Source organism: Phragmites australis, chromosome 12 (assembly GCF_958298935.1).
Source record: "Phragmites australis chromosome 12, lpPhrAust1.1, whole genome shotgun sequence".
In the NCBI taxonomy this organism is placed as follows: domain Eukaryota; kingdom Viridiplantae; phylum Streptophyta; class Magnoliopsida; order Poales; family Poaceae; genus Phragmites; species Phragmites australis.
Window position 1 is genome coordinate 20,033,491 of NC_084932.1, and position 20,314 is coordinate 20,053,804.

General features: G+C 43.2%; 1 protein-coding gene across 7 annotated transcripts in view; it reads left to right on the plus strand.

Moving 5' to 3' along the window:
- The first annotated feature begins 2,227 nt into the window (after positions 1–2,227).
- LOC133887398 (putative disease resistance protein RGA1) overlaps positions 2,228–20,314 on the plus strand; it is a 43,618-nt gene continuing 25,531 nt past the window's right edge. For 3 of the 7 annotated variants that reach the window (XR_009903549.1, XR_009903550.1, XR_009903548.1), the window contains exons 1-5: positions 2,228–2,753; positions 7,493–8,638; positions 9,907–13,029; positions 13,220–13,338; positions 13,541–13,949. Coding sequence is in view for 4 of the 7 variants with exons in the window: in XM_062327336.1 (XP_062183320.1) it covers positions 2,445–2,753; positions 7,493–8,638; positions 9,907–13,029; positions 13,220–13,338; positions 13,541–13,949 (5,106 nt within the window). In the remaining 3 variants the exon portion in view is untranslated. Of the gene's footprint in view, positions 2,754–7,492; positions 8,639–9,906; positions 13,030–13,219; positions 13,339–13,540; positions 14,161–18,588; positions 19,022–20,314 lie in introns of those variants that run through there. The other 4 variants (XM_062327336.1, XM_062327335.1, XM_062327337.1 and 1 more) reach the window with 4 other exon arrangements.

Genomic DNA, 20,314 nt, shown 5'->3' on the forward strand with positions numbered 1-20,314 from the left:
GCTCGGGGGCCACTGCTCGTGGCCCCAAGCGCTCTCTCCCGGAATTGACTATTCGGGTCCTCGGGGAACCGATTGCGCGGGGGCCGCTGTTCACGGCCCCGAGCACTCTCTCCCGAAACTAACTCCCTTGGGTCCTCGGGGTACTTGGGTGCTCGGGGGCCACTGCTCGCAGCCCCGAGAACACCCTTCCCGGTACTCGGCTTTCGTGGTCATCGGGGGACTTGGGTACTCGGGGGCCACTGTTCACGGCTCCGAGCACTCTCTTCCCGGCACTTGGTCTTCTCGGATCATCGGGGAACTCGGGCACTCGGGGACCACTGTTCATGGCCCCGAGCACCCTCTATTGGGACTTAGTCTTCTCGTACCTCGCGGAGATGATCCCTGTGGGGGGGGGGGGGCCACGTGGCAAGTTGCTGATCTGACCTCGGGACTCGGGGACCCCTGGTTCTTGATTCACCGACAGAGTCGGAAAGAAAGGCTCTAAGAAGCACCTGCCGAAGAAGTCGAAGACCATTATACCGGCGAAGAAGTCCACGAACATTGGAGCAGCGTGGACTAGATCCCACACGAAATTCCAATATGAGAAGCCCCTGATGACGGTAGATGACCTAACAAGGACGGGACAAGCATGTGTCGACCTACATAATTACTACATACAGACTTCTAGAGACACCAAGGCTCAATCCATAATCATACAGAACAGACAACATTACTTGAAGATGGCTACTTTCTTGTGGGTTTCAATGTCTTATATGACCTCTTCAACCTTGATGCCATAGACATATTGTTGTTACAGATCTTCACATTGTAAGTCCCTTGAAACTGGACATTCATTAATTAATATCACTAAGTCTTGAATCTAACTATATTCTTATCTGTAGACACTTGATCAAAGAAACAAAGAAGAAGAAGGAGCCCATTAGATTTCTTGACCCTGAGGCCATTTCAATTTCGGTCATCAAAACGCATGGCGACTACGTTGTGGACTATGTGACCAGGGCAATGCAACACTATTCTAAAAAGGACTACATGTTGGGCACCTATAATATCGGTGGTCATTGAATCTTACTGGTCATTTGCCTCAAGTAAAACTTGGTATGGTACCTCGACTCATCAAGACCAGTATGACCAAAAGGCAAACATAGAGAGCGTGATTACTTAGAGGCGGTTGACATAAAGAACCGCTTCTGAAAATCATCCGTATTACCAGAAGCAGTTCACATAAGGAACCGCTTCTGAAAATTGGTTGCAAAAATTTATAACTTTTTTATATGAAGTCAGATGGGAACAAATTTTATATAAAAATTGTAGCCCTCGACGAGATCCACAATTTTCTAGTTGAAAACTTTGTAGTCATAAATAGCCGCTTGTGAAAATTTGTTTCCACAGGCGGTCCGAAACGCAGGGGTCTGCTCAGGTGGTTTATTATTTTAGCCGTCTATGAAAAGATACCCTGAGTATCTTAAAAAATAACTTTTTATAGTGTTTGTGACTGAAAGGAATTGCAAATCAAACTGCTTTTGGCGAAAGTGCAAAGAAAAAATAGCTGTTATTTTTTCTTTTTCTATATAGCAGGCTATTGAATAAGTTCAATAGCGTCACTTTTTTTTTTTTTGAAAATTCAAACAAGATCTTGTTGCATTAGAAGATGAAATTGTACGGAACAGATATGTGATTTTGTTATCTCTTTTGCAGCCTGTGCCTTCTCGGGTTCGTTAACAGCACAAGCATTCATGTGGCCGCTTGCGCAAATAAACGATCTTCTCTTGGGATGCAAATAAGTGGCAAAATCTACAACTATATTATCTCATCATTTTTTTCTACCACTGCAATACACGAGTATTTAACTAGTTCTTTTAAAGTTGTGACTACCAATATCTTTCAAAATATAATAGGTTGCAAGTATGAAAATTGTATCAGTAAATTTATTTTCAATTGCACTTTTATAATATCATAATTTTATTGAATCTTATGACTATATAATAAAAAATAGTGATCGAAGCTACTCTTCCAAAAACGTGAAGACTGGATGGATTAGCATTTTGCGTGCTTACCACATTAATTGGTTACTGTTTCACGTCCCTGTTCTGACAGCTGCCTTCTTCCAACTCGGAAACTTCTTGTTTCAGACAAGTCGTCTCCCCCGACCCCCGAGCAATTTCACAATGAGTGACCTTTCGCTATTTAGTTGACAAAAAGATGCATATAAACGTATGTACACACGGTGCAGTGAAGCTGGTAATATTTGACCGATGAGCTTCACCCGGCTTTATTGAAAGCTGACTGCTATAGACTGATCGAATATTTTATCCCATCTATTCGGCGCCTTTAGCTTCTCCAAAAAAAGTTTCTCCCTTAATTCGTGAAGAGCAAAAGGGCACACGCCTTCGCGCACGCATACACACCATTCTACGCGCGATACTGCGAGGTGCAGGCTGCAGGGCATGGTTGGCGTAGGGGAGATGCTGGCCTCGGCCATCGTGAAGGCGGCCGTGAGCAAGCTGCTCTCGCTGGCCTTGTATACCGTCCAAGGTCCGGTCAAGAGGACCCTTAGCTTCAAGGAGGACCTCAAGGAGATGCAGGTGACGCTCATGTTCTTGGAGGCGGGTATCGCGGACGCAGAGAAGCGGTCCGTCAACGACCAGGTCGCTCGACTGTGGCTGAAACAGCTCAAGCAGGCAGCCTACGAGATCTCCGACATGTTTGATGAGTTCCAACCAGGCAAGCTGCAGGCCCCTCCTACGCGGTACGAGGTACGCATGTGTTCTTGACTGACGATCTCGATTCACTTGTTGATTTCTTCTGTGCAGCAGTACGTTTAGCTTGCCGTTATAATTGAACAGGATTGTTTCATTGTCTGCGTCTCGTTTTTGATTTACAGTAAGCTCAATCTCTGTTGATATTATGGGTTCTGTTAGCAGCATCTGTATAGTAGTACATTACTATAACGAAATGATCGTATACTCAATACAGCCGTGTAATAAGTCTGTCCGCGTAATTGCGCAGGCCAATTTGGCTAGTTATTAACGAGGATCAACGGATTTGTAGTTTTCTAACGTTAGGTCTAAATAGCATACCTTTATTTATTTTAAAAAACTTAGTAATAGTAGCCAATAGTTTTTCAATCCTTGAATAACTTTTAAGGCTTTCTAGCCAGGAAATCGTCACGGCCAAAATAGGACTGAAGGCGTGAGGTCCCTCACCATAGAAATCAGAGCAAAATTGGCTCTGGAACATGTACTAGTGCGGTTGGTGCGCTTTGAACCACTTGTGTCACTCTGGACCATTCATGTCAATTGAACCGTGTTTAAGCATTGAGCTTTGATTGCTGCTTGTGTGACGAGTCGACCGGACCTTCTCAACCCAGTTGTACGAGTGATGAGGTCCGATCTAAAGTCGCACCTATTGCTAAAGTGTTTCTTTTTCGGTTACATGAAAGACGCACACATATATAACTACGCTATTACACGCATACAAGATTTTACCACTAAAAGCACCAAGAGATATAAGAAATAGAGTGGGTACACTTCGTATTCGTGTACAAATGAACAACGTCAAGACAACAATACAACTTGTGATTTTGAACACGCATTAGGAAATGAGCCTGCTTTAGAGGAATCTGAACTGTTGGGCTAATACCACGGTACATTCAGACTCCGTCACTCTGTTAATTGATGACACTCTGATTTATTTGAACTAATTGCTGCTGGTCGCGCATATAGGGGCAATGCTCCTCAAAGTGCAACTACCAGGAGCGCGGTCCTCATGTCCCCCCCCCCCCCCAGGGATGGAACATGTAAAAAGTTTCTTTCACAAAAAAAAAACAGTGATGTCATGAGAAAAGGGGGAATTGTTCATGTAAATCAAATAATACAAGTAGCAGAAATTAAATAATAATAACTAAATTAACTAAAAAAAGAAAGCCTTTGTAACTATCCATTTGAACAAGAATGATGAAAGTACGGCTAGAGGTACGTCAGTACCATGTAGCTAATAGTTCGTGCACTGGGATTTTACTAAAGATATAATGAAGCACAAGAAAAAACAATAGATTAGATTATGAAGGTCACATGGGAGGCACACCGGTATAGATCCATCCTCTGCGAATCTTCGGTCCAATATAGATGAATCAACGTTGTCGAACCGTCGATCTTACGAATACGTGAATGGAGTAGGGGATACTCCATGTAGCCAAACCATACGTCAAAACACAGAGATTTATATAAGTTTAGACCTTCCGAAGGATAATAGCTCTACATCCTATAGTCTTATATGGATCTTCAAGACATATTACAAATAGGGGTCTTGGGATCTAAACCTAGCTGATGGCTCTTTGTGTGTAGTCTTGGCGAGATGTCAATGTAGATCGCGAGTATAGAAGGCTCGGGGCTTGTAGTGCGCTTGAGACTTCTGTATGCTTAGGCAATAGGCTTGTGTCTTCTCTTCGTAGGGTTCTTTGGCTCCGTATATATATGGGGACTGCCATGTGGTCTCCAGATTCCTCTCGGAATAGGATTATATTATCCTTAGTGATAAACTTCCATGTTTATGAGATATTCTGATACCTACGAGCAGTTTTCATACGTCTAAGGATTCTTTTTTTCAGATATGAACATATGTTTGAGAATACAGGATACCTAGGAGATCTAGATATATATAAGATACTCATATATAGTAGTTTTATACAACCATCGTCAAATGTCCTTCGGCGTTTGCTGCAACAGCGCTTCCCAGCTCTATTAAGTTATTTTTACGTAAATAGAAGGGGAAGTTCCTACTGGTATTTTTGTATTAATCTATGCTAAGGTTTTACACGGAATGATGCCTTAGGTGCGATGGTTATGCCGTTACTCCCATACAAGAGTATTCCTCTTATATCACTGTGCTCCCAATCACAACTTACCGAACCTATGGATCAAGCTATAGCTGTATCATCCTGGTCTACACTAGTATCACGCTACATGGTGCCGAAAGGCCCCCCAACCCTTATTCGACTACTCAGACATTGCAAGAATGATAAAAGCAAGTGTTAATAGAAAAGGAAAACATAATTGAACATCTCCGAACAATGGAGAAATCAATAATATAAAGCAAAAACGATGTTCCTCGAACAATGGATTCTATGGTAGAATGGTGTGGCGGTGAGGAACCCTAGATGTGGCGGTTGCAAATAGTGGTGGTGGCATCGGTGTGGTGTTTCTTTTCATCTCTGAAAATTAATTTGGCGTTACCTCTGGAAGGAATTTAGCCTTGGGCCCATAACGAAAATTGGAGTCTTCCATGAAGCCTTCATATGTACCTTCTTCCATGAAGTATTCAATATCTTCCCCAATTGAGTGTGGTTTAGTTATAGTAAATATGAGTATATATCATACACCGCAAGTTGTGAGAAAAAAGAATGTATATGAAGGCTTTAACAAAATAAAGCTAATTTGGCTCTTTTGCAGAAAAGTAGCATTTGTTTTAAAACACTTCAAAAGCAAGTAATTAATTAAGTGAACAATAGTAAATAACATTTAACCTCAAGATTCCAACTATCTTAAACATTAACTGACCATATCAACAAGGGTTCTCATCACCAAGATCGACCAAACCAAGCACCTTAATCATGGCTCCCATCGCCAAAGTTTACCAACTATCAAACCACCCTAACTACGGCTCCCACCACCATGATTGATCAACACAAACATCCTGAACCATTGTTCCCACCACCATAGTTGACCATACTGACCAACCATCAAGTTATAATCATGTAAAGGTTCCTTGCCGCTCTTGACCGTATACTCTACAGAGGTTGTACACTTTAACCACAAGTCATGATTTCTTGTTATGGCCGTGTCGGCGAAACACCTACACACTTCCGAAGTGTGCGGCTAGGAATCACTACAAAACATTTACAAAGTCACTCTCAACACGTGTCTACCCACTAAAATTTCACTGCTGTGAGTATACCCTCCACTCTGGAAACCACCTCTTGCGCCTTACGGATCCCAGAAAGTACACCCTTCCATTCTGGACCACCAAATGATCTACACCATACTGAGGGTAAAGAAAATTAATTGGCTAGGCTCGTCCCATAGCAAACTTGTGATTGTATTGTTAACTCGGAATAATTGCTCCACAAACTGGTCCTTAGATTTCAGCAAGACCACTACAAACCCAACTGTACAACCTATACCGGTCTCATCCAAACTACTTTCTCAAATCCTAATTTCATCATCTTTTATCATAGTTGCATAGGATCATTATCATATTCAGTTGAACCATTATCATTATCACCATCCCAAAGCAAAGCTAAATATCATCTACCCTTCCATAACCAATACCATAACCATGGCAATAAGAATGTTAAAGGAGAACTAGGGTAAAGCCTAACTTTGGATTCCCGGTAATATTATTAGCATGCATGCTTGTAAAACAAAATATTTTAAAAACTAGGATCAATATGGTCAAGAATACAACTTGCCTTCGTAATACTCAGTTGGGTTTTCGACGAAGTCTTGGTCTTGAAGTCTTGGTCTTGAAGCTGAGATGGCACTAACAGGCTACGAGGTGGCAGGATGACGTAGCGTCGACTGGTCAGACACATCAGTTGGTGAGGTGGCTCTGACACATGGCATAAGGGCTAATGCAGTCCACTGACATGGTTGGCTCACTGGGTCTAGGGTTGATAAAATCGCTACGGCCGATTGAGAAACGAACTCGAACAACTGATCTCTTACCTCCTTAGCCTCCGGCGTCCAGAACGACTGCGAGCTCTTCCCCGCAGCGGCGCTAGAGCTTTGGCTGACTTGCAATAGCGCCAACGACGGCAGAAGATGGAGGGCTCAGAGCTCCGTACCTAGGGCCTTTTTATTTATTGTATTTATTTAATTCCTTTTGTATAGAAAATAAATTGTTTAAAGGTCTCAAATTTGGGCTGTTACACAAGCCAAGATAACTCTTTTTGTCACTGAGTTCCTTGCCGCGACTTGGTTGCCTTCGTAGATATCACCTTTATATCCATATCCCATCCTGTGAATTTGTAGCCCAACAATAGAATGAAGGGAGACGAACCGATGCATTGCATAATTAATATACACCAAAGTGTTTTCCTGTTCTACACTTAAACTAGTTATCCTCAAAGGAAGCAATTGACCTTCATCAATTGGGTTCATCCACGAGACGAATTTGGAATGTTGTACTCCTTTTTCATTTGTTGACTTTTATTGTATTTGGTTTTCTCAAAATGAGAACTAAATGTAGTACGAAAATGATGAGAAATCTGGCCTATGTACTACTTAGATACATAGATGATATTTTTTGCGGGTTAAGAGAGAGCTTTATTTCTTACGTAACAGAGTTATCACAATCCCGAACGAGTAGCTGATGGAGTTTATTCACTGTGGTATATATATATATATATATATATATAACCACTGGGTTTCTCTATTTGCGTATGAATGCGTTCACTCCAAACTAGACACTGTGACTTGATGATAAATTGTTTCAGCAGGTATTGTTGAGTGGTGACATGGCCAAGAAAATGAAGAAAATGAATAAAAAGTTGAAAAACATAAGTGAGCAGCGCAAAAGTTATGGGACTGAGGGGCGGATATCTGAGTCCGAGCAAGATAAGATAAGTATGAGAAAAGAAACAACTTCAAGAATGGGATCAAACGTGATTGTCGGCCGAAGAGTTGAGAAACAATCTGTCATTAATATACTGCTCAGCTCTAATAACAAAGCTTCTGCAACTAGTACAGTTAGTTGCCCTCAAGAAAGTAGTAACTATACTGTTATTTACGGGCTTGCTGGTGTTGGTAAGACGGAACTAGCGAAACTGGTGTTCAACGACGAAAGAATCCAGGAGGCCTTTCCTCAGAGGGCATGGGTTTACTTACACCAAAATTCTGGCATAAATGACATTGGCAGAGCTATAATAGGTGAACTTGAAGGTGGAGTTTGTAAGCTTGAGAACCAGGAATCTATGCACCAACATCTTAAGAAGGTGCTCAGCGGTAGATGCCTCATTGTGTTGGACAATCTTTGGTATTCTGGTCAGTTGTCAGGATTGGAGGGTATACTAGGCAGCAACGACGTCACGATCTTACTTACTTCACGCACAGCTATTCACTTGAATACGGCCAAAGCCATATTATTCCACTTGGAAACTTTATCTGACAAATTTAGCTTCGATTTAGTGAAGCAAGTTGCATCCTCGTATTTTGGTGAATCCGACATTCCGGAAATTGCAATGAAAGAAATCGTGGAAAAGTGCAGAGGTGTACCTTTGGCTCTTAAAACAGTTGCCTCCCAGTTGAAGCCAGAAAGAGGTGTTAAGGAATTATTAAGTATCATAAAAAATATCTTTCAGCCCAAATCATATGGAATCATGGGTATCGAGCAAACTGTTACTGAATCCCTTAAGCTGACTTATCACCTAATGACACCGTGTCTCAAGTTATGCTTTGCTTATTGTGCAATATTCCCTAAAGGCAGTGAAATTGATCGGGAAGACTTATATCACCAATGGATTGCTCTTGGGCTAATTGAGGGATCATGTGAGCAGTCACCAATAACTAAAAAGATGTGCGCAGAGTACAATGTTCATCAATTATTGGACATGTCATTTCTGCAGGATTCAGGGCCATTTTCTGTGAGTTGTTTTCTTTTACATAATGTGTTACTCCCTGTAATAGTTTCCTGGTTTCTTTCTTAGAGTTAACGTCACCCCAATAGGTTAATTTATATAGTACCTCGATTTTCTCATGACCATTCATATAAAGATTGAAGACAAACTGGCCATACGCTCATTACTTCTCACCGGGAATAAAATAAGGAAAAAGAAAAAGGCAGTGGTACTTTACAACCATAGATTGTTCTTGCAGCAGAATCCATAAGGAAAAAGAACATCTCTTCTGTATGCTGAAAATGGCCTTTATGTCTTCATTGTGATCCGCTTCGTGGGTTTCTGTCCGGATTTTGTTTTGAGTACAAACCATGACGATTTTATTTGCAGCAAATAATTAAAAATGGAAAAATTATGTGGATACCATTATAAAAAATACCTATCTTGGAAAATACCATTGGGTATAAAGATGACCACATGTCATAAAGACACCAATGGTATTTTTCAACTTAGGTGATCTTTGCGATGGTATTGTCCAAATTCACCCTAAAAATGTGGTATTGAGCAGCTTAATGGTATGATAGTGTTGTGCATTGCCAAGTATGGATGAAGGCAAAGAATAAATAATGAAGAAATTCATGTAGGTGATTATTCTGTGTGCTTTAGGGATCCATGTCAGTTGAAGATAGGCTATTGATTCAGTGTTGATTAACATTTGCTTACCTTTCCTGTCCTCTTATATTAGAAGAGATTTGATATAAGGATATTCTTACACTTAAACGTACCTTGTCTCACCATATTGATTTAGCGTTTGCAATGTTAGAAGATGAGTATACTAGTTAAATTCTCTAGATTTAATTTTTACTAGGATTTGAATTACTAGTTTTAGATATATAGAAGATCCTTATAAAAGCAATTATAAGATGAGAGAATTTGCTCAGTAACTCTGGGAAATGTATAAATTGGAAAAATAGCATCCACTGCGAGGATGACATGGGCCTAAGTCTACATGTCAGTGTCACATTTGATGTTATTTTCCAATAATGACACCAAATTTTCTCAAAATTTGAAATTATTTGGCATGGAGAGGAGCGTAGGCACATGCCATGCCTTGGGTATACTGAAAGATATATTGGGCCTGTGAGACAGAGAAAGCAACAGAAGATATTGCATTCTTGTGAAAGAAATTACAAACATTAATTTGAACAACAATTGCAGTATGTAAATTTGATACACAACTGACAGACTTGAGCGTGTGATTTCATTGATCTGTTGTTTTTACTTCTTTTTTTCAGGTTACCAAGAGGAGCACTGGAGCTCCTGCCAAACTTAAGATGCATGACTTGGTACACGACCTTGCTGTGTCAGTTGCAGATGATGATTTGGTTGTTATCAATGGGGAGAATACAGAAGCTAAATTGTATAGATATCGTTATGCCATGCTTGTTGCTTATGAGAAGACAAACTTGCATAAGGATCTTCCAGCTGGGCTAAGGGCTCTGCATATTAAAGATTGTCCTAGACTGAAGTTTAAGTGGTATAATTCTTCATTGGTCAAATGCTTGCGGATCTTGGATATTAGTGGGTGTCGTATTGAAAAAATCCCATCTTCGCTTGGAAAGTTGATGCAGCTCAGGTACCTTAATGCTTCAGGAACACAAAGCAAAGAGCTTCCCAAAGCCATTGGCAGCCTTTCAAAACTACAATATTTGAACCTACATGGCAGTTGCATTTCTGGACTACCAGAGTCACCCACCAAACTGGGCCAATTGATGCATCTAGACCTATCAGACTGCGTGGATTTGAAGACATTACCCAAATCGTTTTGCGAACTCGAATGCCTCAGTCTGCTGACCCTAGAGAATTGCTCCCAACTGTCTTCATTACCTGACGATCTTGGCAGACTCAAGAATTTAGACAACCTAAATTTGTCTGGCTGCTCCTGTCTTGACATGTTGCCAGAATCCCTTGGTGAGCTGGAATCATTAAGACAACTGGACCTATCAGGCTGTAAGAAACTCACCATGCTCCCGTATTCTTTTGCTAGGCTTACTTGTCTCCAATACCTGAACATCTCAAGCTGTTCTGAGTTAGACATACCTGTTGATACTCTTAACAATCTTGTCAAATTGGAGTATGTAAATATGTCGTCTTGTCCGAAACTTTTAGGTCTTCCTCAAGAATTTTGCAGCCTTCAACATCTCCATACACTTAATCTATCGGATTGTAGTAAGTTGACAAATTTGCCAGAAAGACTGGGCCAAATGAAAAGCATCAGGTTCATTTTGCTCGATGGTTGTGCAGAATCGGTGAGGAAACCCATTCTACAACATGGACTGGGTGCTGGTCTGCAGTCTTTGCCAGCATTTGTCATTGAAACAGAGGTTGACAGCATCCGGAGCAATATTTCTCAACTTGAGCACGAGAAGTTCTCTGAGCTGGAACTATATCGCCTTGAAAAGGTGCGGACAGTTGATGAGGCTGAAGCAATAAAGTTGCCTGCCAGATCAGGACTACGTAGTTTGGGACTGATGTGGACCATGAATATTGAAAGATTCATTGAGGACGAGACACTGCTTCAGACGCTTGAGCCACCTGAAGATCTTCAGAAGTTTAGGGTGCAAGGTTACATGGGCGAAAGGTTCCCTACATGGAATGTGGAAATTGGTTCCTGCCGTCGGGGTCAGCTTGACGAAATTGCGTTCATGCATTTTCCGATGTGCAACAGTTTGCCGCACCTCGGGCAGCTTGCAAATCTCAAGAACCTGCACCTAAGCAGAATGCCCAAAATCAGGAGATTGGACAGAGAATTGTGTGATCACACTGGAGCACTCCGGACATTAGAAAAAATCACTTTGGAATACATGGAGAACCTAGAAGAATGGTACACTACCAAGCCATCAGGTAGTGGCCAACAGAAGCAGGAGGGATTCATGTTCCCTGCTCTTCAGGAACTGAACATATACCATTGCCCTCGGTTAACAATGCATCCATGTCCCCCAAGAAGCATAAAATGGGAAGTACGAGCGAGTAATAGACCAGCGCAGCTTCTTCTGAAGAAGGATGAGGTTATGCGATGGCTGGCGGACTACATGGGCATGCAGTGTCCCTTTGGTTACACCACTGAGTTGCATGTTAGTGGCTCCAGCAGCAGTTCTCCCAGTACTACCGATGGATGGAAATTCCATGGTTCTCTCATCACTCTAAAGGATTTGCCATGTGATAGTTGCAGTTTGATCGACACATTGCTAGGCAAAGGTAGCAGCATGCAATTTTTAGTTTATCTAGAGATTTCAGGTGTTGAAGACACGAAGAGCTTGCAGGAACAAGTCGACACAGTTGCATATTCCACCCGATCTAGCCTTGCCAAATCATGGCCGGATTGGTTTTCTCAGCAACCTAGTATAAATAACGGAGCATCACCGCATTTTATGGTAACAGGTTATGCCAGTTGTGTACTCCATGGTTGGATCGATGAAGTGACCTCCATTCTTGGGAACCTTATACGGATCAACATGGACGAGCTGCCGATGTGCGACCGCCTACCGCCACTAGGTCAGTTGCCAAAGCTGCAGGAGCTGCGGCTGAAAGGGATGCCTAAAATCAAAAGAATCGACAGGGACATCTGTGGGAGTGACTGTTTATCATTTGAATTGTTCTTCCCAAGGTTAACAAGGTTTGTCCTGAATGGTATGCCAAACCTAGAAGAGTGGGCCACTAAGGTGCCCAGTACTAGTGATCAATGCGGCCAAGAGGAATTCATGTTCCCTCGGCTAGTCAAGCTGACAATTTGGAACTGCCCCAAGTTGAAGCTGAAGCCATGCCTCCCAAGAGCAACGGAGTGGGACATAAATAACAGCGATCAGGTAATAGCATCATCCTATGACATAAAAAGCGGAGGTGAGCTAGCGACTACGCTGCAAGTATTGCTATGCAAGGTGCCTCCCAACCGGTGGAAATTGCTTCACCATCTCCCCGGGATCCAAAGCTTGGCGATTGTTAGCTGCCATGGGATGGAAGCCTTACCAGAGAGTGTTCGAAGCCTCTCCTCCCTCCAATCGTTGACCATAAGTAAATGCCATGTCCTGAAACACCTACCTGAATGGTTGGGCGACCTCACCTCTCTTCAGAAGTTGATGGTTGTGAGCTGCCCGGTGGAGTTCTTACCAGGGGGCATGCGGCGCCTCTCTTTCCTTCGCTCGCTCAGTTTGAACTGCTGTGATAGAATGACAGCATTGCCAGGGTGGTTGGGTGACCTCAACTCACTCAAGAAGGTGACAATTGAAGGATGCAATAGCCTTAAATCTTTGCCTCAGATTTTTATGCTGGAAGATCTACTCATTCGGTATAATGATGAACTAGAGCAGTGGACCGAATCAGAAGTGAACAAAGCTAAGTTTGCTCAAATCAAACGAAAGGTATATTCCCTGGCTGCAGTCTGCCTGTATGAATTTATGTTTCCAAAATATAGTTCTGCAAGAAATTCAGCTTGGATTGTCTTATTTTTTCACAATGCCATGTGTATTATTTCATTGTATTCCGTTTGTTTAACTCCCATGATTCATATTGCTTTACTTGTCTTGAAACAACACTTTTGCTCGTACACAGGGTTTCTGGCTGGAGAGTCATAGTGGGAGCAACAGCTACATCCAGCCAGCAAGATCGTTGCATGTCCTTTGGGGACATGATGACAGATACTGGAGGTTGCGTTCAATTCCTGAATCTAGGTATGATTTTTTTCAGAAATTAAAGGCCTGAATAATTCTCAAATTAGGTGCTTGGGTGCTCCCCACAAAATGAAAATCATAAAATTTTGAAGCAGACTGAGGCTTGCAAAATGAACAGACTTCAGTTATCAATCTCGGTACTTGTATTTTGATTTAATGTTGACACATATGCATGCCATTGCTTGTTTGGTTTGGTTATTAGGTTTGCGGTATCCATGGAGCTCTTAGAAGTCTGGTGGCTGGAGATCGAGGGCAGTGTCCCAGCACAGGCCCTCCCAATTAACACCAGCTACGATGTATACCTTGTCTACAAGCTAGCAGATGAGCACGATGGCCTCAGATGGGGGCAGTCATACGTCCATGTCAATGGGGTACACGCCAATGGTGTCCATGTTTCATTTGTCGATGAAGATGCCGTGCATTTGGATGGCGTGGCTTACCCGGTTACCCGCTCTGAAGGTTGGATGGAGCTCAGGCTCGGTGAGTTCGACAACAATTGTGGTGATAGCGAGATCAAAGTGGGCGTCACAGAGAAGACGAATACCTACGCCAAGAAAGGGCTCATCGTTGAGGGCATGGAGATCAGAGTGAAGAGCCTAGCTACTAGCTAGGTACGTACGTATTAATAATAAACTTGATGTTGGGGAACCCATCATACATTTCCCCTGAAAGTATGTTTTGCTAGGTTTGTTTTTTCTTTCGTTTTGCAGTTTAGCTTAAAACTGATGGGTGTAGTAATCTCATAATCTGTTCTGGTGTAGCATAAAACTCTATAACTCATTCAAGAAAAAAAGTGTCTAATATCCCTTTTGTGAGGGCGAATTGCAGCGGGTTCTTGTCAACCATGGAATAGTACACTATACAGGTCCTCCTGCAGTTACCTTAAAGCACTAATACAAGAACAATATCTAAATTCAGGAATTGTAGTACAATTGCAGTAAGATCTAACTTCAGGAATTGTAGGGAAATCACATTTACCACCCGGCCCCTTTCCCAATTTTTTCCCAAATCCGAAACCCTAGCTTTGAATCGGAGGGAATCGGGATCGGAAATCAGTACCTGTGAGCCTTGGCGTCGCCGGCGCTCCACTAGCCCTATGCAGTCGCTGCGGCCATCGCTGCTCGCGTGCGCGTGCGCGCTCTGCCGCTTCCCACGCACCGTCTGTGACGCGTGCGCCCGCTCTGCCGCGCCCGCCACCCCGCGTGCGCCCGCTCCACGCGCGCCATCTGCGGCGCATCCGCCTGCTCCGCCGCGCCTGCCGCCCCGGTCGTGCACTGTCTCCGCGCCGCCGCCGCCGTTAGCACCCGAGTCAGGCAAAAGTTAGCTTTCGTGATTTTCTCGCGTTGATGCGGTGGCCGAACAGAATGGGTACCTATAGGATTTTTGTGGGGTGGCGCTAAGTCTTTTCAGCCGTCCGATCGGATCGAACGGTCCGTGTGCGCGCACCGTTGCCACCACACCCATTAACATACTCAATGCTATTTTGACAAACTAGAGTTTCACCAGTATTTTCTATTTTGGCAATTTGTCCTTCTTTTTAAGGCTGGGAACACTTTATTGTGCTGGGAGTGGATAGTGGGCCGGCGAATTATTTAAGTACGGCCTTCGGACCGACATTAAAGTTAGAGTTTTTTTATTTTTATATTTTTTTAGTTAAAATTTAAATAAATAGATTCCCGGTGAAGATATTTGTAAAACTATGCGTTGCAGCTCTCTCAGGGGGCTGCAGTCCTTTGAGAGGGCGGGTACGGATCCTAACCGCCCCCTGATAGGGCCGAAGGCCTAACCGCCTCCACAGAGGGCGGGTGGGGCCTTTCCGCCCGGCCCAGAGGCTTACCGCCCCCTGAGGGGCGGGTAGAGCTCCTTACCGCCCTCTCAGGGGGCGGTAAGGGGTCCTCCCTGCCCGCTGCGCCGCACCGCCCGCTCGGCGCCCTCTGCTATAAAAAAGCCAAAAATTGACAAAAAAATCATAAAAATCTGAAAAAAAGAAAATGTTGAGAAGAGAAAGGAGAAGAGAGGAGATGAGAGGGGAGGAAGAGAGGTCGGCGAAGCCATGCTGCATTTGGGCCGCGGATTTGAAGGAAAATTTCGGGTAAATCTTTTTTTCCTTTTTATTGTTGTTAATTAGTGCAGTAGTAGTATATGACATAGATTTTAGACATTTATGACCTAGGGTTTAGAAAATTGTCAAATTTAGTTAGAAAATGGTACGATAGCAGTTCAATATAGAATATTATTTTTAGTATATTATTTTCAGTATGTTATCTGTAGTATATTATTTTTAGTATATTATTTGTAGCTGCGGACGTAGGAGGCAACAGTAGATGATAATTTGCGAACCTAGGGTAGCATTTAAAAATTATCTTATCCGATAATCAGAAATATAGTTTGTTGTCTTAATATGGGTTATGTTTGCGGGTGTTTCCAGGGATGGCAGATAAATTAATTTTTCAGATATATTATGGTGAGGGTGAAATTAGGTACGGTCCCAACGGTGTAGATCTGTCTGGATTTCGTCATGTCATGAAGGGGCTTAATAAAGCTAATGAGAGGACTATTGTGGGTGTGTGCAAATGGCTTATGCGGTTTTTCCAACTAGATCTGCAGCAACATGAGCTGAAGTTGAAAGCTGTCCTGAGCCGTGCTAGTCATGGATACTTTGGTGAGCTTGTTCCCATCGAAGCCACATCAACTTGGAGGCAGTATGTAGATATATGCTGTGAACGTGGCCTGCCGCTTGTTTTGTTAGCTGAGGCGTACCTGAAAGATCAAAATGAGGTGAACTCTGCAAAAGCAGTAGCAGGACCAAGTGAGGCAGTGGAAGATGAGTCAGAGGCGGCTAATGTAGGGTCCAGGGAGGAGGTTGGTGATGTTCCAGAGCTGCAACCGATGGGTGTAGCTGATGAAGGGGAGCACATCCCTAGCATCATTGAAGATATGGATTTGGAGGATGAAGAGTTGGAGGAAGGTCTTGCCGATGGGGATTCTTCTGATGAGGAGGGTAATGCTCTAGTTCCTGCAGAGTGGCGGGATTAAGAATTTTTGAAGTTGGTGGTTAGCGAGGCTGACCAGACATCGTAGTAGTACCATGAGAATGAGGTGTCACAGGGTGCTATGTACCCTACAAAAGAGGCAGTTATTGATGCAGTGAAATTCTGGTCGTTGTCTCTTCGTAGGCAATTCAAGGTTGTTAAATCAAGTAAAAGAGAGTATGATGTCAAGTACTTGGTGCCTCAGTGCCCTTGGCGGGTGCACACATTCAGAGGGAAATGGGCAGACTACTAGCAATGCTCAATAGTTAAGGAACATAATTGTCACATTGAGGAAATAGAATTCGCCCACCGAAACCTATCTTCTGCTTTCATTGCAAATGTTATGTATGGAGAGATTGTGGACAACCTAAGGTATGAGCCATGATCAATAATCCGTGCTATTGAGCAAAGGTTCCAGTACACAATAAACTATGCGAAGGCATGGAGGGCGAAACAAAAGGCTATTGAGATGAGGTTCGGTACATATGAAAGATTCGTATCACAATCTACCTCGTCAATTAGCCACAATTTGTGCAAGAAATCCAGACAGTTACTATGATATCAAGCATTACCCCTCTACTGATGTGGAGTACAGCGAAAAAAGAGTGTTGCAATGTGCTTTCTTTGCATTCGCTGCAACTATCAAAGCATTTAGATATTGCCAACCCATCATATGCCTAGATGGAACATTCCTGACTGGGTTGTGATGCGAAACAGTAGATTTACTCACCTCACGTGATGGTTGTGGTGCTCCTGCTGAACGCGCCTGAGTGTTGGAGGAGGGGGCAGCAGATCGTGTAGATGTAGAAGGGAATGTTGTTGCTTGTCCCGGTGGTACTCGTGAAGTAGATGTACTCCCAAAATTGTTCCGCAATTTCTGCACCTGTTGTCGACCCTGCAATTCTTTTTCTGCCAAGATAGCAAAATGGAACAACCTATTGGTAGTATTGTAATCTTTATAATCAACAAGGTCCTGAATTTCACATCTCAACCCGGAGTAAAAACGAATCATGGTATCCTCATCATCCTCTTGTATACTACATCGAAGCATAGCAATTTGAAGCTCTTGATAGTAATCATGGACAGATTTAGAACCTTGATTTAAGCGCTGCAATTTCTTTTCAATTCACGTGTATAATCAGGAGGAATAAATCTATTGCGCATGGCACGCTTTAGTCTAGGCCATGATTCAGGTTCTAAGCCACTAGAAACTAGACCATTCCACCAAATAATAGCATAATTCGTGAACTCACAAGTGGCTAGTCTAACTCTATGTATTTCAGGAACCATATGAGAACTATACTTTTGATCAACCGTCATTTCCCAATTCAAATAAGCATCAGCATCATATGCACCATCAAAAGGAGGCATGGAAAACTTAATCTTAGAATAAGGATCATCACGACCGTTGCGATTAACATTATTACCTCCATTACCTTGACGAGGTTGTTGTTGGCCACAACGTAATTGTTCAGCATGAGAACGTTGCTCAGCACGCGCATCTTGCCCAACAAAAACCTCACCATCTTCTTGGTCACCATCATTAGTATCATCATCATCATCATCATGTGAATGGTCATCATCCTGTGGTGGCTGTCGCAATTCAAGGTCGTTGACTCGCGTGACGAGGCTAGCAATGCTTGTTCTAATGTCTATCAATAGCCTAGTATGATCCTGCAAGGCTTTGTTGAGTTCTTCCTTGGACACACAATCCTTAAAATCCGACGGAGAGCCATCACCTGACATGGTTAGTAGAAAACAAAGGACAACAAATATTATCCCTATCAACTACTAGGTTGTGGAAGGTGGAATCACACAAACTCAAGCGTCTTACCACGCTCTTACAAATGTTCTTACCAACGCAGCAAGGAGGAACAACAGTGGAAGCGTGGGATGATTGCAAGAGTGAACCTGTTCGGATCAAAGGAGGTGGAGCTTGGAAGGTACAATATGGTAGCAAGGATTAGCAATAATTGTAATCAGAAGAGCAAAGCTAAATAAGTGTCCAAAGTATGAATCACAGTTGCTGGTCTATCACGTGTCCCTAGTCCTAGCACAACAGCTGAAACAAAGGTAAAAAGGATGATCAGAGAAAGACACAGCAAACAGCACAATTATCTGGGTGTTCTCTATGTGCTCCTCTTTTTTGTCTTTTAGCACTAGTAGGAATCACGAATTCTTTTTTTCGTATTTTTCTGATATTTTTTTTCTGAACTAGGAGCACACAAGCAACAACCACAGAAATTTTCAGCTCAAACGGATGCAAGATGTGGCCTACAGAAAATCAAGCACGTTCTCTGAAAAGCGTGCGAAAACTTCGCAGCTCGAATACTCAATCTTCCAAGCCGAATTTGGGAAAAAAATTTCGGCGGAACCCGGCACGGCCGGGGAGCAACGGATGTAACTTTTTCTGTAGATGTCCGTGAAAATTTTTTTTGCCTGATTCCGAGTCCGTATGAGAAAGTTATGGCTGTTTTACTGAACCCCTGTCGAGTTAGGGTTTTTTTCCAAGCAACTCTTGCAGAAATTGACCTCTTTAAGGTATTGCAAGCAATAGGATCGCAAGATGAACAAGGATGGCAGCGGTGGCAGGGCAATTGATACAAGGCGGCTTGCGACCTATCTAGGGTTGGCGTGGCGGAAAGTAACACAAGGCGACTCGCGGTGGCAAATCGAGTAATGTGGTGGCTCGACTTGTTGCTGGGGATGGTGGCGATGGGATAGCGGCGTGATCAAAACAGCACGGAGCGTTGACTAAAAACCAAGAACATGACTCTAAAACCAGCAACAAGACTCGACCACGGACACAAACTCAACAACGTGCAACTGAAAACAAAAATTGCAAAGGCACAAAGGGTTCTAGGGCAGCGGAAATTGACGGAATTTTTTTTGGCTTTTTCAGGACTCTAGGTAATGAAAAACAGACTAATCTAAAGGGGAAAACGAAATTACCTAACGGGCAACCTGAAAATCTGATACCAGTTGATGAGTAATGTTGGCCTGATCTTCCGATAGGTAGTGATAAGTCGGTGGGTGGAGAACTCGACGTTGATGATCCAAAGGCTTCGACCCGAACAGATCGTCTCCCTTGCAATCACTACACCACAGCTCCGATGGTTATCAACCGTGTCGCACGGTTGACCTCGCCAAGAAGGCTCAATCCCTGCAAGCGTACCGAGAACACAAGCAAGAACGTAGAAGATGCAATCTGAAATATTACGAATTGAATTCAAGCACTCGAAGTCGGGGTTCCACAAACACTTGCGGCGGCCTAGTCGGTCCGGAACAAGAGCGAAAATCTCACAACTGTGTGTAGATCAATGTCTAAGCAAAACCCAACTCTAATTAGGGCGGCGGCTACTGTATATAAAGGATTAGGGTCGGCCAAGGACCCCTGAACGCGTCCCTAATAGACTCCAACACGATACACGGGCCAACAGCCCAAAAGATGGTGGCGCAGCACCCTGATAGATTCTGGACGTCTACTTGTTTCGACGATTCCCGTTGACTCAGAAATAATTTGGATATGGGACTAGTCCCGTTGGAAAGCTTATCTCCTTATCTTTCCAACCATGTGCAGAACGTCGGAAACGGAGTCCGTATGCGTCCTGGGCGACGATTTTAGTGCGGACTGGTCCTGGACTCCGAAACGGACTCGAACTGGATTGGACCTCCACCTTGGCTTGGGCGCCCTTGCTGTTCTTCTCCCGTGTTCCTAAGTAGCAATATATCACAATTATTCAGTAGCATCCCATCCTCATCAAAATATAAAGGAACACTAAGGAACGAGCTCACCTCATGATTTAGTTGACGTGCACGAGCTCGTGTCAATGGACCTATTGTTGGGGGAATACTCAGTGTGTGTATCCGAAAGAGTGATGTCCTCATCAAGTACAAAGGGCAAATTTTGTCAGCAATAGGGGTCGACGGTAACAACCAAGTCC